Source organism: Myotis lucifugus, unplaced genomic scaffold (assembly GCF_000147115.1).
Source record: "Myotis lucifugus unplaced genomic scaffold, Myoluc2.0 scaffold_32, whole genome shotgun sequence".
Lineage (NCBI taxonomy): Eukaryota > Metazoa > Chordata > Mammalia > Chiroptera > Vespertilionidae > Myotis > Myotis lucifugus.
Window position 1 is genome coordinate 633,717 of NW_005871080.1, and position 26,933 is coordinate 660,649.

Here is a 26,933-nt window from a genome sequence, read left to right on the forward strand (position 1 = left end):
CCCTGTCATGCTGATCTGGTGCCAGGAGGCCTCGTGGCTCTGCTGATCCCAGTGCTGGGAGGCATATTACCCTTTTACTATATAGGATAGAGGCCTGGGGGCTGGCTGGTTTGCCCTGAAGGGTGTCCTGGATCAGGGTAGGGGTCCCCACTGGGGTTCCTGGCCAGCCTGGATGAGGGGATGATGGCTGTTTGCAGCTGGTCACACACCCTTCAGGATGGGGGTCCCCACTGGGGTGCCTGGCCAGTCTGGGTGAGGGGCTGAGGGCTGCTTTCAGGCTGGCGGTTGTTGACTGAAGCTCCCAACCGCTCCTTTTTTTCTTTTTTTTTTCTTTTTTTATTCTGGGCCAGCTTTAGCTCTGGCTCTAGCTCTGAGGCTTCCGCTGCTGATTGCGTTCTATAATCGAAACAATGTATAACTACAGCTCTGAGATCCCGGCTGGCTGAAAGCTGGTTTCTGGGGTTTTGTTTAGATTCTATATTTGTTACAAAGTTTCTTAGAGTTGCAGCTCAGAGGCCAGCAAGTCAGGCGGGGAACGTTGGAGTCTGCAGTCACTGGAGCAAGGAAGCCTCATGTTCGCTTCCAGCTGCCTGGCTGCCGGCTGCCATCTTGGCTGACAGTTAATTTGCATAAGGATATGCTGATTAGCCAATGGGAAGGGTAGCGGTCGTACGCTAATTACCATGTTTCTCTTTTATTAGTGTAGATTACTAGAGGCCCGGTGCACAAAATTCGTGCACGGGGGGTGGGGGTGGGGGGCCTCAGCCCGGCCTGCACGCTCTCACAATCCGGGACTGCTGGATCCTAACCACTAGCCTGCCTGCCTGCCTGATCACCACTAACCACTTGCCTGCCTGCCTGCTCACCCCTAACCATCTGCCTGCCTGTATAATCGCCCATAACCATCTGCCTGCCTGCCTGATCACCCCTAACTGCCTCTGCCTCGGCGGCTTCGTTTAGCTGTCCAGTCTAATTAGCATATTATGCTTTCATTATTATAGATTGTATTATTTCCATCTGAGTAACTGAAAACCTACTTTTGCCCCAACCTGTATATAAATTCAATGCAATCCCAATCAAAATCCCAACAAGTTACTTTGTGGATATTGACAAACAGATTCTAAAGTTTACAAGGAGAGATAAATGACCTAGATTAACCAACACAATACTGAAGAAGAGGAACAAAGTTGGAAGGCTGATGCTATCTGAGTTCAAAGACTTCTAAAGCTACCCTAATCAAAACAGTGTAGTATTGGGGAAAGAACAAATAGATCAATGGAACAGAATAGAGAGCCCAGAAATAGACCCACATAAACAGATCCTCTTTGATGGAGGAGCAAAGGCAATGCAATAGAGCAAATCTTTTCAACAAATGCTACTTGAACTGTACACTCACGTGCAAAAAAAAGTGAAAAAAGCCAATCTGAAAAGGTTACATATTGTATAATTCCAACTGTATGACATTATAGAAAATGCAAAACAATGGAGACAGTAAAAATATCAGTGGTTGTGGGGGATGGGGAGGCCAGAGGGATACATAAGGACAGGGAGGATTTTTAGGAGTTAAAATACTCTTATATACCATAATGAGGGGCACATCATTATACATTTGTTCAAACCTATATATTGTATGCCACCAAGAGTGAACTATAATGTAAACTACTGAACTTTGGGTGATCATGGTTTTTCAATATAGGTTCATTAATTTTAACAAATGTACCACTCTGGTAATAGATGTTGATAGCAGGAAACCCAGCTACCATTCCAAAAAAAATCCTCAGAAAACTGTATGTGGACAGGGGTATATGGGAAATCTGTCCCTTCCTCTCAAAACTGCTCTAAAAAAGTCTTAATTTAAAAAAAAAACACACCATATTAAATGTAAAAGGTCTAAACACAACAATTAAGAAACAGAGATTGCCAGACCGATTTTTAAAAACACCCAATTATAAACTACCAATAATAAATAATTTTAAATATAAAGACATAAACAGGTTAAAAGTAAAAACATAAGAAGAGCTATAGATGTTAACACTAGTTAGAGACTTAGTGTGACCACATTCACATCAAACATAGATTTCAAATCAAAGAAAATCACAAGGGATTTAGAAGTTTATTTTATACTGCTTAAAGGGGTCAATTAGTCAAGGAGCCATAACAAACCTACTCAATTATGCACCTAACAACAGAGCTTCAAGATATGTAAAATAAAAGCTAATGTAACTTCAAGGATAAACAGACATATCTACAATTATAGAGATTTTACTACCATGTTCTCAATAATAGAATAAACGAATACACAGAAAATCAGCACAGGTATAATGACTCTAAGAAAATACCATCTATGGTAACTTGACCTGCCTTTTACAGAATGCTCTCTATCCATTAAAGGCAGCATACACCTTCTTTTCATGTTGAAAGGGAACATTTAGCATGACAAAATATATTCTGAACTACACTTAGTGGCCAGATTATTATGACCACCTGACATTTGTAGGCAAATTAGCTATAATTTCCACGCTGAAGTTGCTAGAGGGCCAAACCATTATAAATAGGGAAGCAGGTTGTTTACCATGACAGTAGAAGTGATTTTTTTCTGAAGATATGGGTAAACAGCGAGATTTAACAGCCTTTGAACGTGGGACACACACACACACACACACACACTGAGTGGCCACACTGAGTGGCCAGATTATTATGACCACCTGACATTTGTAGACAAATTAACCATATACTGCATTGTATGGGATATGGAAGCCAAAGGCCTGTTCGAACACCTTTGCTGTCTGCAGTTACCAAGATAAAACGTCTCCAATTCGACTGTCCAAGGATTGGACAGTCGAGCATTGGAAAAAAGTCATGTGGTCCGATGAATCATGTTTCCAGTTGCATCATGCAGATGGCAGAGTGAGAATTTGGCGGAAACAGCATGAAAGCATGCACCCCACATTCATGAGTACAACCCTTCAAGCTGGTGGGGGCAGTGTTATGGGTTGGGCCATGTTTTCCTGGCATAATTTGGGCCCTTTAATTCGTGTGGAACTACATCTGCATAGCACAACATATCTAAGTATCGTTGCTGATCAAGTTCATCCTATCATGTTGATGGCGTATCCCAATGGAAATGGCTTCTTCCAACAAGACAATACGCCATGCCACGGTGCTCGTACTGTGCAGGAGTGGTTTCAAGAACATGAGGGAGGCCCCCACAATCACCAGATCTCAATCCAATTGAGCATTTGTCAATCCAATTGAGCATTTGTGGGCAGGCAGCTGGTTCCACAACCATCAAATCTCACAGAACTGGACAGTGCTATTCATCAGGCATGGTGTCAGATTCCTCGCATCACCTTTCAACATCTCGTGGAGTCAATGCCAAGAAGAATCGCTGCAGTATTGAAGGCAAAAGGTAGCCCAACGAAGTCCTGATAGGGTGGTCATAATAATCTGGCCACTCAGTGTGTGTGTGTGTGTGTGTACACACACAACCACCACACACACACACACACACGTTCAAAGGCTGTTAAATCGCGTTGTTTACCCATATCTTTAGAAAAAAATCACTTCTACTGTCGTGGTAAACAACCTGCTTCCCTATTTATAGAGGTCTGGCCCTCTAGCAACTTCAGCGCGAAATTATAGCTAATTTGCCTACAAACGCCAGGTGGTCATAATAATCTGGCCACTCAGTGTATATTATGAATTATAAAAAATTTACAAGAATTCAAATCACACAAATTATGCTCTCAGACTACAATGCGATCAAGTTAGAAACTGATAAAAGATTTCTGCAAAATCACTAAATATTTGGAAACTAAGTAACATTTTTCTAAATAACCCCAGGAACAAAGACGAAATTAAAGGGGAAATTACAAAGTATCTTAAGCAGTACTTAGAATTTTATAGAAATAGAAAACAAAATCAGTAAAGTTGATAAACTTCTAGCCAGATCAGTGAGGAAAAAAGAAGACAAATTACCAATGTCAGGAGTAAGAAAGAAGAGAATATTATGAACACTTTCATACCAATATAAACTCATCAACTGGATGAAAAGGACAAATTCCTTGAAAGAAACAAAGCTCAACGAGGAAGAAATAGATACCCTGAATAACATATCTAGTAAAGAAATTTAACCCTTTGAGTGCCAACCAATATCCTAGGAACTATGCTAAAATTGCCAAGGCATTTTTGTTGATTTTACAGCAGTTTAGGGAAAAAATTATGAATCGCAAGTAAATGAAGTTACATATTCAAAAACTTAAGGAAACCTTTACTACATTGACATATTTAGCAATATCATCATCACTAATAAAAGCAGACTTAGAACTGGACGCCATTTCGAAGCTTTGATAGCGCTCCAGGCACTTTTGGCGAAAGACAGGAGGAGCATGATCGCGCTCCCCGGCACTCTAGGGGTTAACTGTAGTTAAAAAACATACAAAGGAACTTCAGGGACAGATACTTCATTGGTGAATTCTACCAAATATATGAGAGAAAATAATACCAACTCTATACAGATTTTTCCAAGACATTGAAGTAGAAGGAATACTTCCCAACTCATTCTATGATGCCAAAACCAGAAAAAGATATTACAAGCTACTAATATTCCTTGTTAACATAGATGCAATCATTGTAAACAAAAATTTAGCAAATAGAACCCAACAATATGTTAAAAGGATAATAAATGACCAAATGGAGTTTATTCCAGGAATGCAGCATTGGTTTACATTAAAAAAATCAATGTAATTCATCATATTAATAAATAAAAGAGAATAAATCGTCTCCATATACAAAAATATTTACAAAACCCAGCTACCATTCCAAAAAAATTCTCAGAAAACTAAAAATAGGAATTTCCAAAAAGCATCAATGAAAAAAAACACAACTAACGTCACACTTATGTGAAATACTGAACACTTTTTCCTAAAATTAGGAACGAGATAGGGATATCCACTGTCAACACTTATGTTCAATGTTGTACTGAAGGTCATAGTGTAATCACCAGAGAGGGAAGCAGGCAGAAAGAATGAGTGAATGAGTAACTTGGAAAGGAAGAAGTAAAACTGCCTTTATGCACAGACCAACACGATCTTCTCTATATAGGAAATCTGATGTAATCTACAAAAACAAAACAAAACCTTCTAAAACTAAAGCAATATTGCAGGGCATAAGATCAACATACAAATCAAATGTATTTTATGCATCAGTTACAGACACACTAAAATTGAGTTATAATCAAGACAGATTCCATTTCAATCTAAAGTGATTTCAAATACAACAATGTGCTAGTTCCTTTTAATACGTACTGAAACAACCTACCAAACTCCCAACTTAGAGTTATATGAATCAGTTGCTCTGCAACCCAGAGTTCTTAAACCATGACGGGTTTTAACCAGCAAAGTCTTCATCTAGGTGAGAGCAAAGTCAGGCTTCTCAGATCCATCAAAAGAATGTTAATTATGCAACCCATATTCCTAGTATCTAAAACACCAGAATCTATTTTCAGTTAGCTCATATATTTTCAAACATCTCAATCTTTAATTACATGTGTTATTTCCTATCTAAGAATCCATGACAGATTTAATGTTTTAACCAACCATACCTTTCAGTCTTACAATTACATAGTTGCACTCAAAGAGAGTTTGAGACTATCCAGTTCCTCCTTAGAAAGCCCAGGTAATCAGCATTTTAGGAGGACAGCCCAAAGCAATGGCTCTCAAACTTTAGTGTGCTTCAGAATCACTTACAGTACTCATTTCAAAACATACTGCTGAGGCAAACCACTAGAATTTCTGATTCAGTAGGTCTGGGATGGAACCAAACAATATGCATTTATAACAAGTTCCAATCTATATATATAAAGGAGTAATATGCAAATCGACCGAATGGCAGGACAACCAGAACGACCGCTCGACCAGCCACTATGAGGCGCACTGACCACCTCTAGGTACCTCCCCCCGGCCAGTAGGCTCTGATCGCCCGATGGCAAATGGGGAACTGGGGGGTGGGGGAGTGGGGGTAGGGTCGGCTGCCAGCAGCCAGGGAAGATGGCCCTGATCACAGGCCAGGCCTAGGGACTGTACCCGTGCACACATTTCGTGCACCGGGCCTCTAGTGTGGTAATAAAGCTGTAACTTGGGGACTACACTTAGAATTACCAGTCTAAAGCAGTGCTACTTAGATTGTGGTGCTCTAGAAGTTGTAAAGCAATGTGACAAAGTAATTTTGTCTGTTAAAACTAATGATTAAAAAGTAGTGGCCTTGTAGTTGCCACATCTTTCTTTGAATTTTTCTAGTAATTCATTTTTTTATTACACTTAAGAAAAGTATTAGCAAGCAATGAATTATTTTTTTAAACTGGTCTTTCACCACAAAATTCGAGAAACATCAGCGTAAAGAATATGGTATCTAGCCATCCCTCTAGTATTCTAAATACCATCTTTGAAGGGAAAGTTACATTTATTTAATTAACTTTGCTTCCCAAAGAGATACATCAGGTTCAGCTGAAAATCAATGAAACAGAAACTCACCTTATTAAGCTTTCTATTGTTCTGTATTTAAGGGCATTTATTAATCAGGTAAGTGCCCCTCTCTATATATAAAAGCCTAAGCGACCGAATGACCAGTTGCTATGACGTGCACTGACCACCAGGGGACAGACTCTCAATGCACAGGATCGGGCTCCCTCCTGTCTGGAACCGGCCTACAGGGATGGGGCCTGTGTGGATCGGGCAGAAACCGGCTATCCAACATCCCGAGGGTCCTGGACTATGAGAGGGTGCAGGCCAGGCTGAAGGACCCTAGTTTGCAATAAATTCCTTTTAAAATTTATTAACAGCCCTAGCCGGTTGGGCTCTGTGGATAGAGCGTCAGCCTGTGGACTGAATGGTCCTGGGTTCGATTCTGGTCAAGAGCACATGCCGGGGTTGCAGGCTCGATCCCCAGTGTGGGGCCTGCAGGAGGCAGCCACTCAGTGATTCTCTCTCATCATTGATGTTTCTATCTCTCCCTCTACCTTCCTTTCTGAAAGCAATAAAAATATATATATTAAAAAAAATTTATTGCCGAAACCGGTTTGGCTCAGTGGATAGAGCGTTGGCCTGTGGACTGAAAGGTCCCAGGTTCGATTCCGGTCAAGGGCATGTACCTGGGTTGCGGGCACATCCCCAGTAGGGGATGTGCAGGAGGCAGCTGATCGATGTTTCTCTCTCATCGATGTTTCTAACTCTCTATCTCTCTCCCTTCCTCTCTGTAAAAAATCAATAAAATATATTTTTTTAAAAATTTATTAACAGGATAAAGATTTTTCTCTTCTGAAAAACATGTGTTAAATTTTAAATAAATAAGAATTGGATCACCCATAGCTTCTCCACCTTTCTTAATGGCCTATGGGAATGTAAAAAAGAAATGTGGGTGAGGGGGTTATAATGGCCTGAACAACTGATATTTTAGAAAAAATCTAAAAGTGAAAGCAATCTTATTGAGTAGAAATATTTTACCACAAGCATTACTGTATAATTCTAGAACATTTGACTTACAGATCAACTTTTGGAGAACTCAATTATAAGTTACATAACACTAACTTGTTTCACTTGATAAAGTAACTAATGCTTACTTTTTAATCTAATTATTGGGTTTTTTGAAACCTTGTTTTAATTTGAGAATTTCTGAATACTGATTAAGACCTTTAACATTAACACTACTTCAGGAAGGTGACAGTAACATCAACGTAGCTTGATCTTAAATATTTTTATGCAAGAATGGAAATGAGCAGTAGTAGAGAAAATTTAAAACAGTAGACAAAATAAATTATTGATACTTGGCTTTAAAAAGCATTATTTGATATTCAGTTAACCTATTAATAACAAAATCATTTCTGAAATTACTTTGCATTCCTTGAATACTAAGAGTAGATAGATAACCCATACAGAAATTTTCAGGATACCTAAATAAAAAAATAACCAAGAATTAGATCATTGGTTATGAGAAAAAAAGAAATAACAACAAAAAAGGCAAATGGACTTATTCACCAGATAAATTACACAAAATTATACAAAAAGAAAATGGGCATTGCTTACCCACCCACACAAAAAATTGTGCCAGGCTAGATAGCACTACATTGAAGAAATGCTTGGGAAGTAATTCCTTCTTAAACTGATGCCAGAATAATTAATGAGCTAGACTCCCCAGACATGAGTGGGAGTGAGGCTCTTGGGGCACTGTGAAAAGAAGTATTTTTAAAAGGCTCCAGGGGAAGATGGAATGTGGAAGGCTTCATTGGCATGGAGTTATAGTTTTCAGGTTGCAATATTTTATTTCCCCCAAGCCAGTCGTGAAAGAGGAGCAGCTGGGTGTTCAATAGAGTCAGAAACAAGGTTAGTGTCCAGAGTTTCTATTCTATAATAGTTGGTTGTGGTTCAGTATTTAGCCCAGGTTAAAGTCCATTAGTGCAGCAGTTGCCAACCTTTCGGACCTCAAGGACCACCAGTGGTCCGCAGGCCAACGGTTGGCGACCGCTGCTCCAAAGGTTTCATTAAACCAGCGGTCGCCAACCTTTCGGACCTCATGGACCACCAGTGGTCCGCAGACCACCAGTTGGCAACCACTGCATTAGTGCATGGTGGAGTTCAACATGGCCGTGTGCCATGTGGGCACAGCACAGTCCCCTGCAGTAGAAGCCCCAAGAGGGCCAGTGCGTGAGAGCCAAGAGAGAGAGAAGGGGGGCAAACTCCCTTTGTTTGGAAGTTTATATATATAGATTTTGCCTGTTTGCAGTGGCTACTGACTTGGGGTTTTTCAGATGTGATTGCCTGGCAATTAGCCTCCCACATCACTCAGACCTTATTGGGCCTTCGTCTAGTCCAGTGATGGCAAACCTTTTGAGCCCGGCGTGTCAGCATTTGGAAAAACCCTAACTTAACTCTGGTGCCGTGTCACATATAGAAATTTTTTGATATTTGCAACCATAGTAAAACAAAGACTTATATTTTTGATATTTATTTTATATATTTAAATGCCATTTAACAAAGAAAAATCAACAAAAAAATGAGTTCGCGTGTCACCTCTGACACGCATGTCATAGGTTCACCATCACTGGTCTAGTCCCTTCCCCTATCAATCAGTGGGGAACACACTTGGAGAATGTTAAATGCAGCTTTTTGGCAAAGCTATGTAAATGGCATGCCTGTATCTTTTGGTCTCCCCTTTCACTCCTTTCCTGTTAAATAATAACCAGGTTATCATATCATTAGCAACGCTACTATATTTGAAATGGGCAGTAGGCAAAAAGTTTTTGCCACAAGTAAATCACTATGAAACAATCATTTGAAGAAGGGCAGAACACTGAGAATTTATCAATATCATCTCGGAATTTTAAAAATGATACTGCATCTCCCAGCCCCATTTGTGAATGTCATACAAATGTGTCAATGCCCTAAGTATGTTAAAGTGAAGGAGGAGGTGGAGGAAGATGAAGAAGTAGAAGAAGGGGAAGAAGAAGGAGGATGAAGAATGGGAAGAGAAAGAACAACAAAAACAACAACATCTGCTCTAAACCAAAGCTTCTCAAATCCTAATGTGCATTTGAATCACCCAGGATCTTTCTAATTTTTCTAATTGCACATTTTGATTCATTAGGTGTAGATGGAACCTAAAATTCAACAAATTTAAGGAGCTCCTCTTAGGTCAGCGGTTCTCAACCTGTGGGTTGCGACCCCTTTGGTGGTCGAACGACCCTTTCACAGGGGTCGCCTAAGACCATCCTGCGTATCAGATATTTACATTACGATTCTTAACAGTAGCAACGAAAATAATTTTATGGTTGGGTCACAATATGAGGAACTGTATTTAAAGGGCCAGAAGGTTGAGAACCACTGTCTTAGGTAATGCCAAATCCACACCAAACTTTGAGTAGCAAGGTTGTAAGCTATGTAAACATCTCACAAAAGGTATCTTTATGGTATATAATTACTCTAAAAAAGTTTGATCGTTTTAAGTTAAACCTTTTAAAATATATATTAGTAAACCATATGATCAAGCCATTTCACCCCCAGATATTTAACCAAAATAAATGAAAGCAGATGTACACACACAAATATTCATAGCAGCTTTATCTGTAAGAGCCAAAAATCAACCAACCAATAAAAGGATAAATTATGGAATAGCCATAACATGGAATACTACTGAGCAATAAAGAGGAATGTATTATTAATAAATGCTATCATATTTATGAATCTCAAAACAATTATGCTGAGTAAGAAGCCAGACCAAAAAAGAATATATACTATGATTTCATTTATATAAAACTAGAGGCCCGGTGCACGACATTTGTGCACTGGGGGGTGTGGGGGTCTCTCAGCCCGACCTGCACCCTCTCCAATCTGGGAGCCCTCAGGGGAGCCCTCTCCAATCCGGGAGTTCCTGTCTGTCTTTGCAATCATATGAGCGAATTGTCTGAGACCCCAACCCAGTTTGGTTTGTTGCTCGCAGAATAACAGAGATATTTTTTTTTCTTTGCTTCATTGGTGGAGATTTCCTGGAAGTTTTAGGATATCTTCCCTTTAATTTTTCTTAGACACTCTGATTTTACTTATGTACCTTTGCTTTCTCTCCATCCCCTACCACAACAGTAACTTGGTCCAGGCTCACTTTGCTCTAGTGTCTAGGAGACCCATCTGCCACCAGAAATACGATTCCCAGCATTCCAGGTGCTCCCGCGCTCTGGGCTTCCGCTTCTGGTCCTGGGGCTGCCACCAAAACTACTACTCCCAGAATTCCTGGTGCTCCCCACGATCTTGGTTTTCCCTTCCTGCTCTGTCTCTGTCCCATGGCCTCCCACTCTGCCAAGTCCTCCAAGCCACCAGCTCTCCCTCTCTGCTCTCCGTCTGGCGGCTTGGGGAGCCAATTTCCCCAAGCCGCTCCACTCTCCGCCTGGTACCTGTGTATGCAAATTAATCTGCCATCTTTGTCGGGTTAATTTGTATACTCATTCCTGATTGGCTGGTGAGCGTAGCGGAGGGACCGTCAATTTACATTTTTCTTTTATTATATAGGATTCTAGAAAAAGCAAACCAGAACACAATGCCCAATGCATTTCCTTCTATCTGGCTGACCCTGAGTTATATCCTATATAATAAAAGGCTAATATGCAAATCAACCGAACGGCAGAATGACCAGTCGCTTTGATGTGCACTGACCACCCGGGGGCAGATGCTCAATGCAGGAGCTGCCCTCTGGGGATCAGTGCACTCCCACAGGGGAAGCGCACTTAGGCAGAAGCCAGGCTCACAGCTAGTGAGTGCAACGGTGGTGGCGGGAGCCTTTCCTGCCTCCATGGCAGTGCTAAGGATGTCCAACTGCCGGCTTTGGCCTACTCCCCACAGGGGAGCGGCAGTTGGGCATCCCCTGAGGGCTCCCGGACTGTGAGAGGGTGCAGGCCAGGCTGAGGGACCCCCCTCCCCCGACCGAGTGCACGTATTTCGTGCACCAGGCCTCTAGTTCTTTTATAATAAACCAGTAATCTAGCAAGTAAAATGTTTCTCTGAGTTCTGTGAGCAGCCAGATACTGATCACTAAAACCTCCAATCTATAACCAGTCAGTCATAATTAAACCCAGGTGAAGGATCACTGAAACCTCCAATCTATAACTGTCAGTCGAAAACACAGGTAGCAATCTGGACTTTTGATTGGCAACAGATGCTATTTCCAGATAGTGTCAGAACTGAGTTGAACTGTAAGATAATCTGCTGGTGCCAGAAATTGCTTTGGGGGAGAGGGTAGAAGTATCAGAATAAATGCCAAAATCAGATATCCACAACAGTATGCCTATCTATACTAATAATAGCCTAGGTGGTCATCACGCTCTCACACATCACACCCTCATGTCGTCACAAGATGGCCGCGCGCACAGCAAAGGCGGGGCCTGGCAGAGGAGGTGGGTCACAGCAGGGGAGGGCAGTTGTGGGTGATCAGGCTGGCAGGGGAGCGCAGTTGTGGGCAATCAGGCCGGCAGGGGAGGGCAGTTGGGGGCAATCAGGCTAGTAGGGGAGCAGTTAGGCGTCAATCAGGCCGGCAGGGGAGCGGTTAGGGGGCGATCAGGCTGGCAGGCAGAAGCAATTAGGGGCAATCAGGCAGGCAAGTGGTTAGGCGCCAGCAGTCCCGGATGGTGAGAGGGATCCCGGATTGCGAGAGGGTGCAGGGTGGGCTGAGGGACCCCCCCCCTCCGTGCACGAATTTCATGCACTGGGCCTCTAGTATTAAGAATAAAAGCCTCCCTCTTTTGGGGGAGGTGATGGTGTAAAGTGACTTAGAAATTCCAAGTAACGACTGAAAAGTATTGTAGAGTAGGTAAGAAAACCAATGGTGACCCAGTGACAGAAATAACAGAAAGCAATAGTCACATGAAATAAAATTAACATAGAAATTGATAGCTTTTTAAAATACAAGCAATAACAAGTCATAAGGTATAATGAAAGAGGAGATGATATTTACAATAGCGACCAAATAGGCAGAATTCCAAAGAATAAGCTTAACCAAAAATGAACAAAACCAATAAGAAAACTGCTCCTGAAAGATATAAGTACACTTCAACAAATGAAGACATAAACCATGTTCTTGGATAGGAAGTAAACATCACAAGGATGTCAATACTTTATAAAAGTATAGTGAATCCCAATAAAAACACCAAACTTTTTTCTAGAGTTAAACAAAATTTATAAAGTTCATATGGGAAAATAAACAAGAAACTATAGTTAGAAAAACTCTGAAAAAGAAGAACAACAAGAATGAGGGAAGTTACTAACTCTTCCAGATATATTTTAGAATGATAAAAATAGATGAAATAATGAAATGATTAATGATTAAAACAGTAAAATTTTTTTGCACAATGAAACAAAATATAAAGTCAAGAAATAAGCTCAAATGCCTAAGAAAATTCAAATATGGTGAAAATGGCATCTTAAACCAGGGAGAAAGTATTTTTTTTAATGATGTTTGGACAAATGAATATTCATTTGGATAAAAAAAAATTGGATCTACAGAGTAGTGCACACTAGAACAAACCATATAAATTCTAGAAAAAAATTTGAAGTAATTAAGGACCAGAGAAAAGGGGGGTGGGGGGATGCCTTACCACTAATTAAAAAACCAGAGCCTTTTTTAAGAAACGAAAACTTTCTATTTTGTCCTTTTAATGTTCTATTTAGTGCTATGATTTTTGCATTTTAAAAATTATTTCATTGTTTACATCCCCCCCCTCTGTACCCACAACTGTAGTGCTGCAGTGCTGTTTAGTGTGCCTAAGCACAAGAAGGCTGGGATATGCCTTACAGAGAAAATATCGTATGTTAGACAAGCTTTATTCAGGCATGACTTATAGTGCCAGTGGCCTAAGTTCAATATCAATGAATCAACGATATATATTATATAAAGTATCTTTAAACAGAAACATATGTAAAACAAGGTTATGTATGCATTGATTGGTTGATGAAAATACACTGAGACCAACCCTAGCAAGTTTGGCTCAGTGGATAGAGCATCAGTCTGCAGACTAAAGCATCCCAGGTTCAATTCCGGTCAAGGGCATGTACCTCGGTTGCAGGCTTGATCACGGGCCCTGGTCGATGTGTCTCTCTCACAACAATGTTTCTCTCTGTCTCTCACTCTCCTTTCCACTCTCTCTAAAAATCAATGGAAAAATATCCTCAGGTGAGGATTAACCAAAACACACACACACACACACACACACACACACTCTGAGACCAGAGGCTTACAGGAACCTAACCCTGTATTTCCTCTAGGAGCAATGGTTCATTCACTGTTCATAGCAAGTCTACAGAACATAACTACTGTGAAATATAAAAATCCACTGATTATGTACTAGTATGTGTGTGTGTCAATGTGTACTTTATTTTGGTTGTGTACACATACACACACACACACACACACACACACACTGTCACAGCCAAGAGGTTGAAAGCCAATGAATTAGAGCACAGAAATTCTGAATGGAATGGTAAAATGGCAAGGCAGTCAGGAAGGGATCATAGGCATGCATGCTAATCATTTTTTCCTACTTAAAAAGTCAAAATCAGCCAAAAGGGTAATTCGGTTGGTAAATCTAGGGCAGTGGTTCTCAACCTTCCTAATGCCGTGACCCTTTAATACAGTTCCTCATGTTGTGGTGACCCCCAATTTCATTGTTACAAATTGAACATAATTAAAGCATAGTGATTAATCACAAAAACAATATGTAATTATATATGTGTTTTCCGATGGTCTTAGGCGACCCCTGTGAAAGGGTCGTTTGACCCCCAAAGGGATCGCGACCCACAGGTTGAGAACCGCTGATCTAGGGTAAAGCCTACACATGTACTTTAGAAAAGCATCAAGATATTCTGACGTGTGGCCTAGATGAGAACCACTCTTCTCCCTCCTAACCTGGTGGCTCTCAAAGTGGTGTTGCTGGGCAAGCAACATCAGATCACCTGGGAACTTGTTAAAAGTGCAAAATCCCGGGCCCCACCCCAGACCTACTAAATCCAACACTCTGGGAATCACCAGTGATCGGTGTTTTAACAAGCCTTCCAGGTGATTCTGATGCATGCCAAAGTTTGAGAATCCTGACCTAATCTTTTATATTTATTTTACAGATATTTTGAAAGCCCTGATGAAATCTGCTAAGATGGCTGAGGCTATCTATAATAATAAAAACGTAATATGCTAATTAGACTGGAGAGCCAAATGACTTTCCAGCCGAAGCCGGGGCTGCGAGGACCAAAGCAAGCCGTCGTGGCTGCTAGGGCCAAGCCCCTTGCACCAATTTCATGCATCGGGCCTCTAGTTTCAAATAAAACAGAAGGGTTACTGCTATTGTTACGCTATTGAAGCACCTATAATGTACAGACAAGCTTCTTTCAAGTAGTTTCTTTATGGAGAGTGACCCTGTGCTTTAAACCAAAATCAGTAAAAGCTGCAAATTATTTGTATCAAGCAACACGGTTTCTTTAGGCCCGTGGTCAGCAAACTGCGGCTCATGAGCCACATGCGGTTCTTTGGCCCCTTGAGTGTGGCTCTTCCTAAGCCTTAGGAGTACCCTAATTAAGTTACTAACAATGTACCTACCTATATAGTTTAAGTTGAAAAAATTTGGCTCTCAAAAGAAATTTCAATCGTTGTACTGTTGATATTTGGCTCTGCTGACTAATGAGTTTGCCGACCACTGCCAAGCCATCCTCCATAACACCAAATTTCTTGTCCTCAGAACTCTTTAAAACAGCGGTTGCCAACCGGTGGTCCACAGACCACTAGTGGTCCATGAGGTCCGAAAGGTTGGCGACCGCTGCTTTAAAAGGCACTATTCTTAACACCAGCATGCCTTTCCTAAAAGGTGAATCTACACTAAATCACAAGAATTCTAATCCTCTAACAACTCTCCTGGGCATCATACACTTTCCAATATGAAAAAATATCTATTAAAAAAACAACAACAACAAAAAAAAACACCCCAACAACTTACAGCATTCTGGCATATGGACATAATTTTTAAACTGATTTGTAAAAAGTATATTATACTCAATTAGCTATTATTACATGAATCCACATATACTCTTGTTCAAATTGGTCTCTTGTGTCATGAAATTCCACAGTACCATTTTTATCTTCCACATAACAAATTAAGCCTCATACGGAGTTATCCGTGTGCAACTCTTTTCTATGGGACTGGAAGCTGCTTGAAGACAGGTACCACATTTTACCTCTTTCCATGTCTAAAGTGCACAGCAGATACTGTTTATCACATCAGCAAATATTTAGTGAGCAGCTACCATATCTCATTCACTGTACCACATGAGATACAAAGGAAGTACAGACAGTCCCTGAGCTCATGGAGCTATTTATTCAATGAATAAACATCACAAACATTACACTCAAAGGTTGAGAGTGTAGTCTGTAAGGAAGATCCAGTTTACGAATGTGATGCATGCTCTTTCTGATCCAAGTTGCTATTTAAGGCCATATCAGATTGTTTAAAAAAAATCAGAGACAAGTCACTTAATCAATAGTTAATCTGACTTTAATATTTTATATATAAAAAAATAAATAAAAGTCTATGCACAATGCAAGGCTTACTGACAACCAAATTCCCACATGGGAATAACAGGTTAAGGTTTGATATCCAAACTCCAAACGATTTATCAGAAAGCTACAATTTGCGAATTTTTCAGAGATTTTAGAGGGAAAAAATTTAAAATAAAAGTTATCTGACATGACTGTAGATTAAGGAATTAAAAGATTACATATCACTCATAAAATGAATACAACTAGAGAAATAGTTGTCTATTTCACTGAGTAAAAAGCATGTGTTTAGAAATTTTCTAGGACACACACACACAGTTACCTCTGTAGAATGTCTGGGGACATGGGGAAGATACTTTTTATCTATATCATTTTGTGCTATTAAATTTTTATATTTAAATAATGTGGATCTATTGTATTTCAATTTTAAAAAGCTAGGAATATTAAAATCTCAGGGGGACCACTTTGTAAAGTATATGGGAATAAAATCTGTAGCCTGACTATATATTTGGAAGAAGAATGACACAGAATGGGATTGTCATTTGGGCCATGGAAATTCTTCTGAGGAGTTCTGAACCACAGCTTATAGATTCCCCAAAACATTCACTGAAAAACCTGAAGAACCCATGAACTTGGGTGAGAAAATAATCCTTTCTCTAATTTCACTAACTTGTTACATATTTAACATTTCCTTTTATTATTAACTAGAGACCCGAGTGCATGAAATTCATGCACCCTCTCACAATCCAGGACTGCTGGCTCCTAACTGCTCGCCTGCCTGCCTGCCTCATTGCCCCTACCTAACTGCTCGCCTGCCTGATCGCCCCTAACCGCCTCTGCCTTGGCCCCCATTGCCGCGGCTTCGTATATTACCCTTTTATTATTATAGATGTAATTAGACGACAGTGGTATTAGTAATACTTCTGACTAGCAATACAAGACAGTAGTATTAGTAATACTTCTGACTAGCAATACAAAAGCCACAGATCTTTTGTCATATTACAATGGTTGCACTTGTCAAAATATTGTTTATTAGACTCAAGTCTGGATCCAGTTACTAATGTGTTAAATATGTAAATTAAGAACTGTTTTAATATTGATAACTACATTTCAATTTTAATATTGATAACTACATTTCAATATAATTGGTTTATTTTATTTTATGCATTCAAATATCTTCTGAGGAATTTCACCAGACAAAGGAGTCCAAGTCACAAAACAGGTTAAGAAGCTTAGATAATAGTTCTCAAATCAAGTGCAATAGCCCCCATCTGGAAACAGATGGAGGAAACATTATGGGATTATTACAATCATTATGCTACTAGAAACTAGTGGGCAGGAGACTGATTAATAAACTTCCTGATATGCCTTCCCTGAACAACTAACTACGCACAAACATCAAAAAACGTCCCAGCCAAGAACAATCTCAAGAATCAAGTAAATGTCAACACTATCCTCTTCAGTACCATGCTTTTCAAAATTTCCAAACTTAAGTGTTCACCTCAGGCTTCGCTGGTATATTAAAATGTATCACTTCACTTGCTTCTGCTCTCTAGTGTATGCCACCCACTGAACAGATTTTTACCACTAAAACCTATTTTCACACATCAAAAACTAATCTCTCTAATCTAAAACAACAACAACCCAAAAACCTACAAAACAAATACAATATCAATTATTCAAGACTCAATTATTACTCCAAGGATTTGTTAAAGATTTAGTTCTCTTGGCTATTAATTTTCAGTTTTTAATTTTTTAAATCAATTTGATTGTTAGCTGCTCTGCCAGAAAACAGAGATGAAAGGAGAAAAATAAAGTATCAATTTGCTAATGTCTATCAGATGTAAAAATATATTTAATTGGCAGAAGAAAAAATGTGAAACTATACCACAATAATGTATGGAAATACTCTGTACATTTTATTCTTCCATATTATTATTTATTACTATTTATAATTCTGTATAACTAAAAATTACCAGTAATAAATAATAGCAATTGCCTGTAGAAAGTACTAACTTAGGTCTTTACAAAAAAAAATAATAACCTTTAAAGTTACCTTTTTTAGATACTTCTCATTAAAGTATAAAGAAATGTTATTTAAGAAGATAAAGTATTTTATCTTGCCCAGAGGGAAAGTGACAGAGGCCAAAATTGGAAACTAAATCACAATTTGGAAGTTCCAACAACTTCATCAGATTAGTAGTACCAACTGAGAGTTGCTTGCAGACTCCCCAACCAACAACTTTATCCTTTGCCAACCAAAAAAAGGGGGGTGCAATAAGAAAGCTGGAGGTAAAGATATGAGGATATGAGTTAGAGAGCAAGCAAATGGGCTGACTCTTCCACTCTGCATTCCTCAAACTGCACAGTATTACTAGCTGACAAGACAAAAGACACCTAAAAGCAGATATATGAAAATGGTGCTAAAAAGAATCTGGAAGTGACTGCCATCTTCTAGTATAAATCTCAAAAGCAGCAGTACTACATGATGAGTAGGCAAACCTGAAGGCCTGTTCCATTTAAGTGTAAACAACGCAAAACAAAAACAAAAACAAAAAAGAATCAAGGATCAGTCGTAAGGTGAGATCAACTAATCATCGATGGACCTTCTGCTATCTACACTGTCTCCTTCATGGCTTATTCCTACCTAGTATCCTTTCTACCTCAGATAGTCCCCTTTGCATCTATTACAGTTTTTCCACCTCAACTGTACTTAAAATGAAATAAAGATGCAGTGCTATGTTTTTAGTAATACAATCAAACTCAATCCCAGTGGCCATGCCTAAATTATAAACTTTCTATCACTTAAGTGCCTCGGTAGGTATCTGAGCTAAATAAAACAAAGACATGATACCTTCCTTAAAATATTTGGTTTAATTGGAAAAACAGCTGTCTTTTCTCTCACTTGTGCTCTCATTGTCTCATACATATATCTATAGCCAGACACACACACACGAGATATTAGAAAATTAGAATAAACTCAAGTAGTAGGGGTTGAAAGTATGCCAAAATTCAGAACATTTACAGCAACGAGTAAGAGTAGTAAAGATAGAAAAAGAAAATCTTATGAAAGCAAGGGAACTGATTATAACCAAAACTTAAGGAGTGGACTGCCCTACTGATCTCTAGGGAAAAAAAATCAGTGTCGGATTGTGGGTAAATGTAACCGATCCTCATTAAAAAAAGGACTCTAAAGGAGACAAATGTACTACTCTTTGTAATACTTTAAGCAATAAAAAAAAAAGCAAAAAAAAAAGGACTCTAAACAAAATTGACAGCATTTACAATAGTGTTAGAGTTAAACCTTACCTATTAATATATATTTTCCTAATATCTAGTCTTTCATTTGTTAGTTCTAGGTAGACATGTTGATTCACAGATGCAGTAATTTTTAGGTCACTCAGTCCAATTCTATTTCACAAATGAGAAAACTAAGAGCCAAAAAGGCTAAATAACTCCTTTGAGGTCACACAAAATTCATGCCTTGCTATTTTGAAAATTAGTAAGTGTGAAGGGTTTGCTTTCTTTAAAGGGATTCTGGAGACTTCTTTTATAGTCTCTAATTCAAATTTCATCAAGAAATGTATACATTCAAATTATTCTAATCTCATTAAAATACCTTACAACCCTGGCCGATGTGGCTGCGGTTAGAGCTGTGAGCCCATACACCGAAGGGTCGTGGGTTCTATTCCCAATCAAGGGCCTGAGTTGCGGGTTCCTCCTCATGCCCCCAAATACGCCCCCCCCCCCCCCCCCGCCGAATCAGGATGCATGCCAGAGACAAGGAGTCAATGTGTGCATCAGTATTTCTCTTCCTCTCTCCCCCTCCCTCCCTTCCACATTCTCTGAAAAGCAATGGAAAAAATATCCCAATAAAAAAAATAAAACACCTTACAAATTTAAGGTTTGTAAAAACACAAGTATACAAATTCACCTTGGGTCAAACCATGAATTTAAACAATTTAACTCCACAACTTTTGATTATGATGCTATATACCCACCGGAAGATCTCTCAGGGCAGCTCCTGGCTAAAACCCCATTCCCAGGAGGGTAGCTCTTAATAGCACATGTATACTAACTCCCCCTGTCCTTGACTGGTAGACTTAGAGGGAGACAGATACCTGATGCAGGCCAAACCAATAACACTCCATCTCAGGAATCTGGAATTTTGAACTTAAAGAAATATAACACTGATGATAATAATAGCTAACACTTATTATATGCTGACTGCAAGCCACAAACTATCCCAAGCACACTACAATTCATCCTCCCAATAACTCCATTAGATTTCATAGATGAAATTAACCTGCCTGGTGACTCAAACCCATACAGTCTGGCTCCAGAACACATACATGTACTTAACCACTAACCTATATTACTTCTCAAAAGATTGGGAATTATTAGAATGACATTAATGTCACCATACCTGCCCTGGTTCTTGGCCTTCCCAAATCTTGACTGTTCACTTCTTTCTTGGGAGTCTGTGAAACAACCTCCACGAATGTTAAAGAAACCAGACTTGGTTTCTGTTACTTGAAACCAACCTACTGATCCCACCCGTCAAACATTTTTAGGCCTCATTTTTAGAGAACTGATACTGATGAAATCTAAACTTACACCACAGATAGATCATGCCTCTGAATTTTTAAAAAAGGAATGTGTTTACAAAAAGAATTCACCACAAAGTTTCTTTCATAATATTCCCTGAGGCAGAAGTTAGCACCTCCTCCATGCCTATGAGATATTAAGTGATAGAACAGTAGAAACGTAATGACACTTAGATATCTGCTTCTCTACACACGCATTTTACAGATGAGCAGTACAATGGTGAAGAGAAGAGCCCAGGGTCATGAACCTATAGAGCCCGAGTTCAGGTACCACCTCTATCATGTTCTAGTTTAGATAGGAGCACCCTTGTGCAAGATACTTAATTTCTAAAGGCTCGGGTTCTTTTTCCGGAAAAGAAATAATAGCAACCACCCATTCTAGTGTTATAATGAGCTCTAAACCATCTACTGAGTTTAAGGAAGCGCCTGGAACATGCTCAACACACTCAATAACACACACTCAATAAATGGTAGTGATGAACAACCAGAGGTTCAGAGAAGGTAGGCAACTTTCCCAGATCACATGGCCACTTAACAACAGAACTAAAACTTAGAAAACGATTTCACACTTGTACCTCAATTCTTTCTTCTACACCATCCTACAAACTGCTGGGCCTAACATTCAAAACTCTGTATAATCTGGCATAATCCTACCCTTTTTTCAACCTAGTCTCCACTGCAACAATTTTATTCATTCAATCACCAGATATTTACTGAGTGACTTCTAGATTATAAACAGTATCTAGTGCTGAAGATACAGCAGGAAACAAACGGAAGGGAAGAAATAAAAGTCATCTGCATGTCCAAAAAAAGGAGAAAGATCAAAGAGAATGACATGCTCAAAAATGATAGACTGCAGCCCCCCTCAAGTTTCTGTAAGTAGGAGAAGGATAGACAAGGATAGATTCAAAAACATAACATGCAAGAAGAGCCATAGCCAGGTGGCTTGGTTGGGTGAGGATAAAAAATATATATAACATGCATTAGTCTGTGTAACATCCATAGAACTAGTTTTGAGTATTTCTGCACTAAATATTTGCTTCAACATACCCACACAACCAAACCTGAAAGTCCAAATTGTTAAATCCCTCTCCAAGGAGCCTTCTCTATACATTCCAGTAACAGTTTTCTCTTACTCCTCTTAACTGCACCAACAGTTAACTTTTTCTAATGCTCTTTTAATGTCTTTCAGGCTGACTTAACCTGGTAGTTTTTGCTAACTTTCCAAATACATTTTTGACCTCAATGATTCATTTAAGTTCCCTGAAGTCAAGATCAGTATCATATTCTTCTTTTAATCCTAACATCACTTCAGCACACAGACTGACACACATTGATATACAGAACCCTTTCAATAGTTCCCCAATCTCTTATTTAGGTAACACCTGGAACTTAGATGATACCTGGCTGGTATCTGCTTTTGTTGGGGAAAAAAACACCCCAAACCAAACCAAAAACGCTTAATGTTTTTACAATATCAGTTTACAAAACTGCATTTTATACCCTCTTTAGAACCCCCTATTATGAAACATGAAATATATTAGTACCAAAAATAACTTTGAAATGGTAGAAAGATTGAATATATTTCTACTCTACCATTCAAAATATCACAAAATATTAAGATGACAAAAATTAGGCAACTAACATATGAGGGGAGAAATGGCAATTTAACTCAGTCATGATCTTTTTCTTTAAAAATAAATGGAATCACATGCTTCATGTAGATTTTGGTTCATTCCAGTATAAAGAGATCTTACACAAATCTATATATACCTATGAGAGGGGTAACTAACACAAATAAAGACTAATACTGCAACCATACCTATCTATAAAAAATTCTATATTTAAAGAGGCCTGACTCAAGAGGGAAAACAAATGAGTATTTAAGTGTACACAGTACATCAAAATAAGAAACCAAAAAGAATCCCTGGGACAATAATGTACCACATTGTGCTAACGAATTTTACACACACACACACACACACACACAGTGTTTCATAAAAACCTAGCTCTTGGTATAGAAAACGAAATAGAAGCTCATTCAATACTCAGCAAACATATATCAAGCATAAGTTATGTGACAGGCACAGTTCCAGGAACTGAAATATATTAAGGAGCAAAACCTGCAAAGATCCCTGCCCTTATAGAGATTACATTCTACTAGGAGAAAATATAATAAAATAGGATAGTTTCCTACAAGTTTATTATATGGTTAGGATAACAAACACTCAGATAAACATAATGGTGCCAACATAGGGAAAAGCAAAGTTAACAGACTTACAAGAAAAAAAAGAGAGAAAATTTGAAAAGCCAAGAGCAAAAGTCAAAGTGATAAAAAAAATTACACTTCTTAATCAAATATTTTAATCAAATCAATATCATTTACGGTTCCCAAAATTATAAAAAGTACTTTATTTACAAAAACTACAATTAACGTAATAATCGTTCGTAAGATAATTCGGGGTTCTGTAAGAAGTCAATATGCAGCATAGTGGTTATGAGAACGGGCTTTTGTGACATTAAAGGCAAGGATCTGAATTCTACCCCTGCCAGTTACTAGCAGTTAGACCCTTCAATTTCTTCATCTATAAAATAGAAACAAAACTTCAAAGGGCTGTTACAGGATTAAATAAAAACTAAAAACTAGAAACAACTGAAAAACCAACAACAGATGGAAGGAAGGAAGGAAGGAAGGAAGGAAGGAAGGAAGGAAGGAAGGAAGGAAGGAAGGAAAAAAAACAGGGGTGGGCAAAAAGTAGGTTTACAGTTGTGATTATGCAAAACAGTTTATCCTTATATTATTGTTTAACTATTTATTTGTATTACAACAGTAAACCTACTTTTGCCCACACCCATATTACAGTATGTAAATTCAATAAAAGGAATGGGCTGCTATATGCAACAAGGATGAATCCTTAATACATTATGTTGAGCAAAAGAAGCCAGACACAATAAAATATGTATGATTCCATTTATATGAAGTTCTAGAAAGACAAAACTATCCTATAATGAGAGAAAGCAAATCAGTGGTTGCTCAGAATTACTGATGGAGACGGACTAACTTGCAAAGGAGCACAAGGGGACTTTTTGGGTGTTTAAAATGTTTTTATATCTGATTGTGGTGCTTCCATCAGAATACACATTTGTCATAATTCATTAAACTTGATGCTTTAAATGGGTACATTTTATTGTATTTAAATTATATCTAAGAAAATTAGTTTTAAAAAGGATTAAGTAAAATAATAAGGCAAAGTTCTTGGTACAGTACCTGGTGCATAAGAAGTATTCCAAAAATGATAGATATGTTAAAAACATCAACAACCACTATACAAACTCATGGGGAGATGGTAAAACCACTGATTACCTGATCTTTCTGGTTGTGTAGATTCTACACTATTTGACCCAGACCAAGCAATGAGGAGCACTACAGAGACCAAGTTATAGAAGATGACAACTGGCTGTCACTCATGAAAAAACAAGTCTTCCGACTTATGTTAATTTTTAAAAGAAGAAGAAAAAACTAATATCCCATTTAAACATTCTGGGAAGCAAGAGACTTCAGACTGCATATATAAATCTTAACTGTCAGGGTTTGTTTAGTTTTGCTTTAATTTTAAGAACCTCCACTTGTAACATTAAAGAGGCAGAAAGGACAGGACAGAGACAAGAAGTCCTGAGACAACTCTAGTTCTATTAGAATTTGGATTTCTTCTTGCTTAAAATTGGGTAGATGAAGCATGCTTCTGAAAATAACCCAACGTTAACACTAATAAACAAAATTGTGCTGGGGTTAATTAAGCATTTATTTTCCATATATTTTTCATATATCAAAAATAACTAACTGCAAGTTTTTCCCCCTAAATTCAAATAAAATACCAAGACACGTGGCAAACTAAGGACCTAAAGCAGTAACTAAATAATAATGCTGATCACTGTTTACAAACAGTAACATATCTTCCACCGGCTAATTATTCATTCTATAACAAGTTTTTTGATTAAAGTTTTTCCCAAACCAAAATAATAGGATCCAAGTAGTTACATACAATACAGGGTGGGACAACGGTTTGCAGTTGTTCGTATGGAAAATAATACAATAACTAGTAAATAATACAAGAATAAACTGTCTCACGTTCTCACAACTGTACTTTAATTAAGGCTCAGAAGCCACCTTTCTTTTGGGGTCAAAACCCATAAAATAACATTAACGGAAACTTAAATTTGTGGAATCCAAAGTTGTGTTATTTAAAGTTCAATTCAATTAATTCTTGTACATACTATAACTTTATTTTAATTATCTTTTCCATGGAACACTGAGCTAAGTTAGAAATAAGTTTTATTCAAACAACCGAAAGACTTTTCACATCTGACTTAATTCTAAACTTTCAGCATAAATGTTGGGCTTTCATCTTATTATTTACTTAAAAGACGTTGGAATGTTCTTCCTGATAGTGCGGCCACATTCATTTTCTACTGAAAGTGCAAAATTTTCAAGTAATCCAACACCACAGAGAAATGCGATTAAATCACAGCAGAAAGCAATGGCAGGGTAATATCATGAGGCCAGAACTCGAGCAGCCAATCAAAGGCATAAAAGCATTTCCTGCAATATTAATAGTCAAAAGAGAAAACCAATCACAGAAACCTCGCGCCTTCTTTTGACAGGCACAGAAGCGAGGGAACCAATCCACGAACACCCGGGGTTGACAATAAGGCGGGACTGCAGGTTCATTGAAGAAATTCTGGAGGGTGCAGTTACTATAAACTTCGCATGCAAGTAACACCACTCCGGTGTCATAAACACTGTCGACCCAGATGAAATTCAACCGTATGCAAAAATTTAACCCATCGGGGAGGAAAAGCAGCCATTGCCAAAAAAAAAAAAAAAATGCAACTGTCAATTCAGACGCACCAGATCAACTCCTAAAAGACTCCCCACCCCTCCCCTCCGATGACAGTTCTCGGGAGGCGGCCCGGGGACAGCACGCAGCCGGCGGCTCGCTGCTGCGCGTCCCCGGTTCCCTCCGAAGGCTGCGCACCCCGCGGGCGCCGTGCGCGCTGGGCAGGCAGAGCGAGCGAGCAGGTCCCGGACCCTCTAACGCTACAACCCGCCGGGCAGTCGCGGCCTCCGTCCTCCCCCGACGCCGTGCCGCCCCGCCTCGCCCCGCTGCACACCCACGGGCCAGGGGGACGACGATTACCTTGCTGGGAGGAAGAGGTTTGTTTTGAAAGCGCTTTCCCTTCCTAAGTCATTTCAAAGATAACCCCATGCCAAACTAAATTTACAAGTTTGAAAAACAAAGCTTTCCCAGACACAGGACCCCTCTCCCCTTAGTTAACCCAGGGTCGCGGGTGGGAGGGGAGAAAAAAAAAAAGGTAAACAGAGGCCCTACGCCAAGTGCGGCCAGAACATTTCCCTGCGCCATTCCCAGCCGCCGCTTACGGCAAGGCCCCCTTACGGCAGCGTAAGAGGCGCAGCGAGCTAATCACAACACGGGGACGCAACAACATGGCGGCCGCGGCGGGCGCTGCGCCGGCCGAGAGGCTTTACGCTACTCCGCCGGCGTAGGGGCTCCTGCGTCGGAGCGGCAGCGGCGCCCTCCAGCGAGCGTAAAGCGCGCTGTGAATGGCGAGGCCCGACTGACAAAGGGGAGGGGGGAGGAGGGAAAGGGGGGGGTAATAAACACTTGAGTCCCTACCGATTCCTCCTCCTTCTCCATCCCGGTGGGCATCTGGGGCACGGCCCGGTTGATGGAGACGCAGTCGTTGAGATCAGGCATGTCCTTGCCGCGGTAGATCGGCAGCGGGTTTGGGCGGCGTCCAGCGCCCCCTCGGAAGGAGAGTTTACTCATTCTTCATTGTCCTCCCCCGCCTCACAGGAACAGCCCCGGGCCGGCGGCCGGCGGGGGCGGGTGGGGAAGGGGGGGGAAGAATTTCCCGGCCGGCCTCCCTCCCACCTTCTTTCCTTCAGGGCAGGGGGGGCCGGGGCCCGTTTCCTTCCTCCTTCCGCCGGAAGGGGCCCCCGGGCAAAAGAATGGGCCGGCCACCCCGCCCGAAAAAAAAGCCCCCCCGCCGGCCCGGGGCCGTTTTCCCAAAAAAATTAAATTCGGCGGCTTTGCCCCCCCCGAACCGGTTCCTGGGGCCAGTGGCCCAAAAAGGGGGGAAATTTAACAACTGGGGGGGGGAAAGGAATTTCCCGGAAGCCCCCGGTGAAAAACCCCCCCCCCCCCGCGGGGGGTGATGGCCTGGGTTTGTCCC

The 26,933-nt window shown here is 39.9% G+C and overlaps 1 protein-coding gene across 3 annotated transcripts in view; it reads right to left on the minus strand.

The window, feature by feature from the left end:
- The window catches only part of EPC2 (enhancer of polycomb homolog 2), a 120,664-nt gene extending 94,085 nt beyond the window's left edge, over window positions 1–26,579 (minus strand). Inside the window, exon 1 of one of the 3 annotated variants that reach the window (XM_006086861.3) lies at window positions 26,375–26,579. In XM_006086861.3, coding sequence (XP_006086923.1) covers window positions 26,375–26,527 — 153 coding nt within the window. In that variant the 5' untranslated portion in view covers window positions 26,528–26,579. The remainder of the gene's footprint in view (window positions 1–26,374) is intronic. The other 2 variants (XM_014454151.2, XM_023752420.1) reach the window with 2 other exon arrangements.
- Between the last annotated feature and the right edge of the window lie 354 nt (window positions 26,580–26,933).